Source organism: Pleurodeles waltl, chromosome 7, assembly GCF_031143425.1.
Source record: "Pleurodeles waltl isolate 20211129_DDA chromosome 7, aPleWal1.hap1.20221129, whole genome shotgun sequence".
Lineage (NCBI taxonomy): Eukaryota > Metazoa > Chordata > Amphibia > Caudata > Salamandridae > Pleurodeles > Pleurodeles waltl.
The window spans coordinates 1,459,894,809-1,459,906,841 of NC_090446.1; the positions used below are offsets into that span (position 1 = coordinate 1,459,894,809).

The 12,033-nt window shown below is 46.8% G+C and overlaps 1 protein-coding gene across 1 annotated transcript; it reads right to left on the reverse strand.

The window, feature by feature from the left end:
* Positions 1-1,562: 1,562 nt before the first annotated feature.
* Positions 1,563-10,861, reverse strand: UPK1A (uroplakin 1A). The gene is made up of 8 exons (XM_069201125.1): positions 10,736-10,861; positions 8,251-8,328; positions 7,104-7,304; positions 6,650-6,724; positions 5,895-5,999; positions 4,638-4,817; positions 3,937-4,020; positions 1,563-2,034 (listed from the first exon to the last, which is right to left on the reverse strand). The coding sequence occupies exons 2-8, from the start codon at positions 8,311-8,313 to the stop codon at positions 1,990-1,992; spliced, it is 753 nt and encodes a 250-aa protein (XP_069057226.1). The 5' UTR covers positions 8,314-8,328; positions 10,736-10,861; the 3' UTR covers positions 1,563-1,989.
* Positions 10,862-12,033: the final 1,172 nt, after the last annotated feature.

Here is a 12,033-nt window from a genome sequence, read left to right on the forward strand (position 1 = left end):
CAAGGGCAGCAGTGGGGGGAGAGGGGATGGGAGGAGAGAACCACACTACCCTGCTGGCAAGGAAGCTTGAAGTCTACCATGTGGAGATCCATGAGTGAGTTTTCCAGTATGGCTCCATCTGGGCAACAGCAGATGTTACTGGAGTTTCATTCTGAAGACTTTTAAACTTGCAAATTCACCATTTGTTCAGTTTGCAGAACTGGAGTGTTCCTACTACAAAGACCAAACGTCTGCTGAATGCAACTTGTTTACCCATCAGTATGTAGGCATTTAAAATAGATCTTTCCCTTACTTGGTAGGTGGAAATGGTGAATTGACATTTTGTATCATTAGTGGTCATTGTTTAGACTCCTCCCACGTCCTTTCAGGAAGGGATACAAAGAGTGAAAACCAGAAATTGCCACATATTTAGACCCGGCTTAACATGGCTCTCCTTAAACATACTAAACAATCTTTCACTCTGGCCGAGCTTCAGAAGTGCCACTCTTGAAATCCAGGCCTGTGGTCAAATCGGAAAATTAGGCCATTCAGTTCAAAGTCCTTTTGTGTAATCACTCGTGTAATGCGGGGCTCATAAATCACTTTAAAACTGTACTACTGTTCCGAAATGCCAGAGCCAATTAAAGTTTGTGGTCATATCCAGGTCGGTCACTAAGCCACCTGTACAGTATCAAGAACAAACCTATTGGGTCCACACCAGTCATTCCCATTGCACAATTCATGCAAGAAAAAGGAGGGGCAATTGACCAGTGAGTGACAAGACCCCATCCTAAATCTACAGGAGACTAGAAATGTACAAGTCTACTAACTTACCCTTCTTGCTATTCACATGTCACGCCAATCCCAGTATAAGGGGGGGGTTGTGTAATCAAGTAGCCGACCAGAGCCCGAATGAAAATGGTGACTGCACAAGCTGTTTGAGACATTAGTGACCGATTGCTTCGCAGACTGAGGATAGCTGTCAGTTGGTTGTCAAGTGGTAAAGTAGTTATCAGGGGTGGTATACTCCAGCTTTTGCAATTACAGCTGGAACAGCTTTTGTGCAAAGGGCGAAAACATTCAGGGTGTTTTGTATTGTGGTGCTAGTGTTAAAACAATCCTGGTATTGATAGATTGCAAGTTTGTCTGCATACAGCCGTGAGGAAGGTGGTACCTTGGCACATATAAGTATTGGGGCGGGATACGCAGAGGCATGGTTTAACATCCACATGGACCCCTTGACACAGCTACCTACAGAGAAAACCCAAGCAGAAGCAGTAAAATAGCGGAAAGAATGAGAATTAGCCTAGAAAGTTTGACCAGTCAGCTACATAAATATGGAAAAGCCAGTACTACTCACCCTGTATACAGACAGGCTTCATAGTAATTAAGGGAATTAACCCTGGGGCTCAGTGTCCAAGGAAGGAGCCTGGTCAGTCAACAAGGCTCGCCTTCGTGGTTTTGTTAAAATGAAGGCACAATCAGGAGTAATGGTGGATGCCATGTAGAACTGAACACGTCCAGACACCCCTGCACCAAAAACCCTGTCCATTATCCACAAATGGAATTCTGAAAGCAAGCTCTTAAGGAAAAAACATTTATTAAGTGAAACATGAATATACAAAGTTTAGATACAAACAAAATGTGTACATATTCTGCCACATGAGCATCTACCCATGTTTTAGGCAGTCTCAAGGAGGTACTCCTGGCTTCACAGACCTGCACAGCTCTCAGCCCAGGACCTTCACTAGTCCACAGCAGCATATTAAAATGAATAAAGTCACTTCCAGGGTCAGCCTTTAAAATACAAATATACTGTACAGGTTTTGGCCGGGTGGCAGCGAAGGAGAGAATTTAGTCCAGTGGGGGAGGGGGGTATTTGGCCACAATGACGTGAAAGCAGGGCTTTTCAGATGGTCACCACCACTCCAAAACCACACAGCAGGTCACAAGATCATTTCACAGGTCCAGAGCGGCGAGATTCGAGGAAGAGTTCATCCATTGACCTTCTCAGAGTTGGGTATAGTAAAGCATCTCAGCAAGCATCACAAGGAGCTGGAGAAAAATAAATAGCAGCTGTTTAAAGCGTCATGAAGATCAACCGACATGGCCAGCGCTACAGCAGTTAGTGTGGTACAGGGATCATGCACTAATCATTGTATACAAGTTAAAATTACAAACATGCCATTCTAGGTGAGCAGAAGGGCTATACTAACTAAATTTGCATGTCAAAAAGTAAATATATATAAAAAATGATAAATTGGCCCCACACACTGCACCAGAGTATCATCGGCTTGCACCCAGTTAGTATTAAGTGCTTCCATATGGATGGGGGGGTTGTGTGCAGGTCAAGTCATCATATAGAGATCGCTTCCCTTAAGTTAGTTCATGTATTCATATACCCCCAATCCCACTCTTCGCCTCCCCACCCAAACTGGCACCACAGATTTCCCCTTAGAAGCCATTCTATACCACAAATTATGGCGTGCTTAGCAACCATGACACTTTCCCACTCCAAGTATTCAGAACCTGCTGCAATAAAAAAATAAAAAAAAAAAAAAAACACACCACCTGGACAAATTGCTACCAATGCTTCTAATTTTGAAGACCAAAATCTTCACACAGCCAACAAAGTCTGGGATTATCAGCATTAAGTTGCACCCAGACCATCACAAATAGTACCTTGGAACATAGCACATTCATCTAGCCTATTGCACAGGTATATCCCTCCCAAGTTTAAAGACTCATCCACATGGGAGCAGCAGTAACTAGGAATCACTAGGGTCCAGATTCAACTCACAATTTACACTGTTCAGCCCCAGCTCAGGGCGGGGAATGGAGGATCCTAGACCTAGCTGGACAGCTTGTCCATTCAGTCAGCAACCAAAGTCCTCACAATAAACATTGTATTTGCCTTTAGACCAACTAAAGGTACATAGAACACATTTGTGTTAAGGGACAGAGTGAGCTACACACAGGAGTTCAGTGCATAAATCATCAAATCAGGTTTCCTTGGCTACGCAGTGGGTCATCTGCAGTGCCCATTAAGGCATACCAAGGAACATCCGTTTAACGTGTCCAACAAACGGACCTTGAGTAATGTAAAGTTTCATTGAGTTGGAAAAGGCTGCTTGCCTTTGGGGAAAAAAAACAAAAAAAAAGTTACAAATAATGAAGCTTAATTCTCCATGGACCGTCAGTGGGTCTCAGTAAGATTGAAACTTTACTAGCACTGCATAATTTAAGAGGTTTCACGCAGAATTAAGGTCTTAACAATAATCATTTTAAGTTTTCCATTATTATGGATACTCATTTTGAAAAATTAGAACGAAGGACCTAACAATCGCTAATAAGGTAAGAGGGGTGAACTTTTAATTGAAGCCTTTCGGGCTACTGAATTTTACTACATCAGTAAATTGTGCTGGTAAATCGATATGTAGAATCCTTTTCACTGCTTGGGGGTTCCACCAAGTTTGACAGAAGCAGGTTACCTCCAATTATCTAGTTACAGGAGCTGTGTCATACGAGATGCATGTTCCTGTCCAACCGAAATTACAATTTTAAGCATTCTCTCATCACTAGCAATAAAGCTACCAGCCAAACCTAGGCAGCATTATGCTGCTAGACTTCCATAGACTGCAAAGCCCTGGTATGACCATGAAGGAGTAACATGTAGGCAAGGTTTGGCCAACTAGTTAGTGGTCAGGCAGCCATGACTAATGCCCATCAGTGATGTTGCCATACAACATTAGCCAATCAGGTTCGGCATCCTCAATGCACTTCCTTCACACCCCAACCTTGAGAGGTTTCCCATTCCAGACCTTCATTCACCTCTTAAACACCCCCCCCCCCACCCCCCAAGACTCCAACATACAGCTCTTACACTTCCCAACATTGAGAAATATAAAGTAAGTTTCAAAAGGGACTATCAGAGATGGTCACAAGTGGCATCCTTACCGTCCACATGAGTATTGCGAAGCCGAACCAGGAGATGCCCCAGGTGTAGCTATTTATAGCGTGAACAATGTAATCTGAGCAACCCTGATGAGGAAGAAAAAAACATGACGTTAAATGCCGAACTGCAGCCATACCTGCTCACTCTCTGAACTGCTTCTCAAACCCTTGCCGCTACACCTCAGAGTCCGACAGACTACCTGCATGGCACCCTCACCCAGGTCCGGCTTTAGCACCGTGGTGCCCCGTGCGACAATCTTCGGAGGAGACTCCTCTCCACCCCCACCTCCACACATTCCTGCACTACCGAGCAATGCGCTCCTCATCCCTCCACAGCTCCACATACATTGTTTAAACTCAATTCTAAAGGCCAGCTTTACTAATCCACTCAACTATCCACAGAAAGATCTGTTCTTTACAGCAAGCATAAACCATCTGCGCTACTATATGGAGAGTCAAAACTGCCACTGAACAAAACTCTGATCTGTCAGAAACACTGCTCACAAGTTATCTTGACATTTTGGGTTCTGACAGCACATGGAACTCTCCTTCAGGTGCTTTTAATTTGTAAATTATTGATAGTCACAGCACCCCCTTGAGGTCAGCACCCACTCAGCCCCACCAGTCACCACCCCCTAAAGCCAGCCCCGCTCACATCCACCATTTCTGTATCAATGCAGTAACTTCGGACTGGTGGACATTACCTTTGAGTTAATGTAGTCCATGTAGCCAACGCGGCAGCCTTCTGTGTTGATTATTGCAAAGTTGCTATCTCTTTTGCAGCACATGTAGGGCCAGGGAGCGTAAGACTCGTTGTATGTAGTGCGGAATGAGGAGCTGTAGGCGATCCAGTCAACTGGGCCGTTGAACCCGCAACACTCTTTCTGTAAAAAGAAAAGAGGGTCACAGATTACCATGTGTGCGGAATACTCGTCAGACCTGGAACGTGATTAGGGTGAACAGCACAATGATGTTCTTGCTCTGCAAGCCACTGCATCGAGTCAATGGTACAGAGATCTCTACAGATGCTGAGGCACAAACACCAATAGACACTGAATTCCACTCTGACCACCAATAAGTATAACTTGATCAGTAAGATATGCAACCAGATTTCATGGGAAACTTTATTTTCCAAAAACACAGCATTTAGCAAGAGAGGATATGTGGTTAAATCAAAACTAATAAAGATTCGGTGGTGTAGGTAGTTATAGGGGCCAGTAACTACCCATGACAAGGGTATAAGTGACATGTCCATGGTGTAGAGCCCAGTTTGCAGCCACAAATCCCCTTAGATCGTAGTTATGATGATTAGGCGAAGTGCAACATAACCTTAAAGCTTTCACTGCTCCCCCCCCCCCCCCAAACTTGGGGGTGCGAGAAACTAAGGCTTTGGAGCAACTAGAATTGCAGGAGAACTTGCAGGCTTCAGCCTCAGGGAAGCACACAGGCAGCACAAAGTTAGTCCAGAATGTGCAGGGGTTGGTTTGGGGCCTTGCTTGATTTACCAACAAAAAAAAAAAAAAAAACGACGAGAAACCATTCAATGAGAAAAAGTGCGTTCATTAACAAAGGATTTGGTGATCAATACAACACACCAAAAGCACCAACTGCTCCATAACTTCCGTATCTATCACTAGGAAAGACGGTAACATACAAGAAATTCAACGGGGGGGGATCATCCAGTAATGATTATAGAGTCAAGCAAGAGTTTCAGCAAGTGCCTGCCACCTTTGACTGAACACAAAGTGCAAAATAACGTACCATTAACAAATGTGTCCAGTATCTGGACACCAGAAATCCAATAGGATAGACCCTGGAAGTTCTACATCGTAGTAGAAACCTAGATTTTGGTCATTTGGAGGGGCTTTAAGCAAAGGAAAGGTTGCAGAGCAGGAAATGTATAGAGTGAAGAGGCTATGCTCGACAGGCCTATGACGCCACCCCATTCCTCATCAACTTACATCCATCATGATGCTGTTCCAAAGCCTGGTCAGTTGTTTGCCTTGTGCCTCTTCAGTTGAGTAAAAGCGCAACATTTGCTTTAATATAACGTTGGAGTTAATCATCTATTGGAGAAAAAAGCAGAAACCAAATGAAGACCAAACGTTATCACAGTTTGGCATAGATCATAATTCCTATTTACAGGAAGGCGTATTTCCTTGATGTCAGCCACTTACCACCCGAGTTCAGGTGCAGCCCTACTCTCGGTCATAACTACTCACTTATCCAGTTAGTAGGTACGACAACTAATTTGTAGCATAGCGATTCCTGCTTGGACTGGTGAAATTAACTGCTATTGGCAAGAGTACTAACAATTAAATCATTAACCAGCGTTCAACTAAAGGGTAGCTATCAATATGTGAACTTTATACATTTACAATAGATCTAACTGAAGGTCATAAAGTTTACGTGCTTAGTGTCAGCTAATAAGACCTGTTTAACCAACACTAACCCATTTGCTCCAGTCCCCCCTCCCCATTACTCAGTTCTCCATATGCACAGGCCCCTGAATCTAAACCTGGTAGTAGATATCAGATTTATGCTACTTTTAAGCATGTGATGCTCAATGGAAAGGGATGAGGACAGGAGTCTGAGTCGGAAAGTCATTCTTATGCAGCACCCTTAGCCCAACCACCATGGCGCTGTAGTCTCACTAGAAACACTGCACTAAGAATCTAATTCGTATTACCCACAATGGTAGGGATTATGCACTTACGTAGTCCCGGTGTGTGAACGATGTGATGCAGGAGGCAGTCTCAAAGATGTAGACGATCAGCATCAGGACCAAATACTGCGGACAAAGGAGGTAGGTAAGCAAGAGGCAGCAGCACGTGGTACAAATGAGAATGACAAGGTAAAAAAACAATTTAAAAATCGGAAGGGTACATGGGGTAGTTAGGGAGCCATTGGGACATCACTGAAGCATCCCTTGTAAATTAGAGCAATAACGGAAAAGCCTAGAATGTGTGGGAGCTAAAAAAAACTAGCATTTAAGAATGCAGAACACAAGGTTCTTGCGGTACAGCCGTGACTCCTGACAAAGCAGATGGGAGTACAAGCGAGACCCAGGTGAACCTCGAGTGGAAGCAGTGAATGAGGAAGGAGCATGCACGGCCCACATCCTCCCCCGGGCACGATGGGCGCTAGGACACCCCAGCCTGCATACTTACAGCCATGACCATGGTGCGACTGCCCCGCAACGTTGCAACGACACCGTAGACGCCCAGCAAGAAGAACGAGAAGCCACAGAAGATCGCGATCCATCCACCGGCAAATACGTCATCCTTCCCGGTCACACCCAGCATCGGGTACACCTTGTATGGGTCAGTAGTTGCCCATATTGTTTCAGCGAACAGCGCCAATCCGCACATCTGGAAATAGAAGCAAGGCCACAATCACCTTCTACTCGGCCAGTAGCCGAGGATGGCCTAGCTGGAGACTCGCGAGACATGCATTTACACTAGAATTATAAGTTATTTCCACGTCCCACACTTTAGAAAAAGGTGAGGTTGAGGAAAGCAATGTTCATTCGTTTTTGGTACACCTTTGACCAGACTTGAGAAGTGGAGTACAGCACACTCCATCTAGATATGTAATAGTACAGAAAATGTAACAGTAAATGGCCCCCCAAATTAAAATAGCGAGTTTTAACAGATAAAAGTAGCATTGCAAGACAGTAAAAGATGGCAGCCAACGAAAATTGCCTGCTCAACCCCATGTGCGGGTAGCAAAGAGTTCACTTTAGGCATGGCCAAGGCAGATTGTGATATGGCGAGAAATTTATGTGGCACGAAAATGCAAATTATGTGGCAGAGGCAGTATTACTTCATTTTTTAATTTTCAAACTTGTTAACATTGTTGACTCATTACTACCAGTTTAGCACCCAAATATAGCAATTAACAAAAACGTAACTTTGCAAAGAACCCTCCACTGAGTGACGATGCGTGAGCTGCATTTTTAGTAATGTTTGAACTGTCTGAGCTAGAAACAATTTTGTTAATCTACATTTTGATTAAGTAATTATGCGCAAATTGCATCATTCCAGTGGCCGACTGCAGATGCCTATTACACATCCAGACGCTGGTGGAAGCAGAACTTCAGTGAGCTTCGTAAACTGAGTAACAACTTACTTGGTGCACGCCAGACCACCTCTCAGATGGCCACAACGTGACCTAAAGGCCGAATGTAACAACTCGCTTCACAGCAGCGCTAACAGCATGGGGGGGGGGGGTACCAAAGGCACCCGAAATGTGCCTCATGGACAACTAGGAAGCTGGCATTCAGCCCCCCCCCATCTTACCAAGTACATTCCTTACCAGGATGACGACATTGCCCAAGACGAGGAAAGCGACAAGACTTGGCGACCCTTTCCCTGCCATCTCTGCTCAGCGCTCCTAGAGAAAGAAAACACGAGTAATTGGTGCGAAAAGCTGCTTTATAGCACCCCACAATACACCCTCCCACCCGAAAATCCCTGGAGACTGGCAGATGCACCGCCAAGAAGTGTGGGCCAGTGTAAACAGCACTACATAGCAATGGAAACTGAAATGGTTACATTTTAATAATACGTTCCCCATTTATCGCTTAGAACATTCTACTAAAAGCCTCCTTGCAAGCAAGAACTGCTGGCTAATAGTAACCCCCCCCCCCCCCCAACACGAAAAACCTAGGTGGTGACCCCAGCAGACCTGGGCCGCGCCCCACCCATGTTCACGTGACTCCCCAGTGACCCCCATATCAGGGAGATCTGCATGCGATCTCCAGATAAACATCCCAAATATGTCACCAAGCCGGCCCTGGGAGGAATGCTGCTCCCCCAGACCTGACGCTCCGGTGTCACCGGATGCCTGGCCCGGGCGCCTGCCCAGGACCAGTCACGTATAACCACACTGCAAGAGCAGCGCCCTTCATAGGTACACCGTACTCCCACAGGGGGTTACTACTGCAGACGCCTATTCAGCACCCCCAAACAATGCCCCGCCCAAACCAAGTTTACAGGTAGAGCTGGGCACCTGACTGCGCCCAGCAGGAGGCTGGGACAATAGTCCGCAGCCCTATCAATAGCCTCTATGAAACACCCGTGGCTACCATTCAGGAGAAACAAAGGCTCCCATTTGAGACACAAATCCCCCCCCCCCCCCCCCAACAGTATCAGGCTGCGCACTTGTGTGGCCACTTTAAATATGGAAACTACCCATTAACTGTGATAGCTCCTTATTGTACCGATTATTCTTTCTCTTAGTATTCCCACCAATCTGCAAGCCCTTCCACTGCGCCTTAAATCCCCCCCCCCCCCTTGTCGTATTGAAACATTATATTCCAGCCCGATTATTGGGAAATCTGACAATCACTCCCCGTAGTCTTACTGACTGATCGACGCCCTCACATCCCTCTAACAGACTCCAAAAATGTTTAATTTAAAAGAGTCTGTTTTCCCTACACCAACTCCCTTAAGGATTCCTCGTCCGCCCAGGTCCCGTATAATGTATTTGTACAGCATATGCCAGCGTGATGGTCGGAACCACTGAACTCCCCCGCACACCCCCGACCGCCCAAGCTACTTCCCTGCGAGGATCAATGCTTAATTTGTAAAGAAAAACGTGCCGGTGACCAAAGCCGCCCTCTTAAACAAGAGCCAGCTGCAATTAAGTGTGCAAACACGGGATACTGAGGCAGCGTAATCCTGACGCCATCTCGGGCCTCTTTAATCCATCTAAAGCCACTCTCTGCCCCTTCAGCTCACTCTTGCAGCGTTCTCCCATTGTGACGCTTTTTCGTTTTGCCCCGTCCCCATACTTGTCTTTTGCTCGCAGCAAATGCTTGAGACAGAAGAATAAGCGCCGACTCTCAAAAATAAGTACCGATGCTCAGCACAAGTTAAGCACTGGCAAGTATCCCAGTTACGTCCTCGGCTGACGGGGCAGTTCACCTGCGCTTCAGTTAAGAACCTCAACCGTAATCCACGAAAAAAGGCGCCTGTTCCAGCGCTTCGAGATCACATACACAAAACGCAGCGCTTAATAACAGAGCCGCAGGGAGAAGTAAAACGGGGACACGCAAAGGGGCTCGTTCGGGGGCAAAAAACACGAGGGTGTTCTAGAAACGTGACCCATGCAAGTAACAAGTGCGGCGGACCTCTTTGGAGTACTCCAGGGCTGTAGTGTGGACGGGAAAACAAAAAAAAAAAAACTTTCCGTTCACCGGGCATGGTGAGGTGCAGGTGCTCGTGAACACGCACCGGGGTTCACCCTCAGCCAGACCCCTGGGGTTCTAGCGAAGGGAGAGGGAAGAGCAGCCGGGGCCTTTCACCTAGGAGTAACTGCACGCGAAAGGAAATTTATGAAAAACAAATCCAAGATAAATTGATAGCCCTAGTGCAGGCGAGGCACGTCTTCCTTTTCAACTCACGGGTCGCCACGAAACGTGCAAGAAGTTATTGTTTAAACTGGGGAAACAATTTTGATTTAAAAAATAATAAAAAACCCATACACACCTCGCGCTCTAGATACAGATTCGGTCTGAACAACACCCCGTAAGTACCCATCTTACACAAGCACCCCTCTCGCCCAGAGCACTCACGGTGTGTTAAGACGTCCTTCGACCCACAGACACGTCCTCGATGCTCCCTGAACCGAGTATGTTAAAAAAAAATCCTTCTTCACCCATTTTAAATCAGCCCGGTCTGTCCCCTAAGTCGCCCACTACCCTCTGCCCCCGCTCTCTATGGTAAATTCGATTAAATCCGCCCTCAACACCCACCACTAGTCCCTGCCCTCACACGCACCTGCACTCGGGACTTACCTAGACCCTTCTGACGCGCTTGTTTTCCTCTGCAGCCACAATCCTTTGAATGTGGCACACCCCGCGCATCAGCCTCTTAAAGTCTACTGGGGTGGGGTGCAAAATCCGCACTGGATTCAGATGAGGTTAAGCCCCGCCCCCGGGCGTGGCATACCCCCAACACACCCATCGCTCAGCACCTGACGGTCCCTCTCTTTAGACGGAGCAACACAACCTCCCCTCTGAGTAAGGCGACCAGTGCTCGAGCACCAAAACACGGACATTTTGCAAAACTAGAAGAAGGACTGCATTTTACAGCAAGAGAAAGTCGGATGAGGACAGCTCTCATCAAACGCAAAAGAGACACTAAGAAAATGAAATGTAATTTTTAAAAAGCAGCAACATACCTGTGAATTAAATTGCTTGCTTGTAAAAACTGCTGGCCAGCCCTGCTTTTGAACACCAAAAAAGTGCTTCACTCTTCTCAGTCTCCCTCTGCAAACCGGGACATAAGCCTGCCGGGACAGCTGGTGAAAAACCTGGGACACCTGGTCCCCTACCTCTGGGCCCCCAAAAACACATGCACGCCTGAGAGGGTGGCCCTCAAGGGACAGTACAACAGAGCCGCACCTCTCAAATGGAGGACACAGCCAGGGAGGGCCACTGCAGAGACATCCAATAACCCTCTCTGAAAAGAGGGTCTTTAGACAGCCCACACAGCACTCACTAACCCTCTATGAATAGGTTCTTGAGATAGACCACCCAGCACTCAATCAATCAATATTTGTAAAGCGGCTACTCACCAGTGAGGGTCTCAAGGTGCTGGGGGGGGAAGGGGCCTCATCCGAAGAACCATGACTTGATGTTCTTCCTGAAGATGGTGAGCGACGGGCTTTGTCGGAGGTGCAGGGGGGGCGTTGTTCCAGCTCTTTGCTGCAGAGTAGGTAAAAGTCGTCTTCCGGCAGTGGTTTTGCAGATGCGAGGGACGGTGGCCAGGGCCAACTGAGCGGAGTGGAGGGATCTGGCGGGGGTGTGGAAGGAGACCAGTTGGTTCAGGTAGGCTGGTCCTGCACTGTTTATGGCCTTGTATGTGTGGGTGAGAAGCTTGAAGGTGATGCGCTTCTCGACCGGTTGCCAGGGGAGGGTCTTCGGGTGTTGAGAGATGTGTTCTCACCAACCCTCTATGAAAACAGGTTCTTGAGACAGAACACCCAGTGCTCACCAACCAACCCTCTATGAAAAGAGGTTTTTGAGGCAGACCACCCAGTACTCGTTAACCCTTTATGAAAACAAGTTTGTGAGACAGACCACCCAGCACT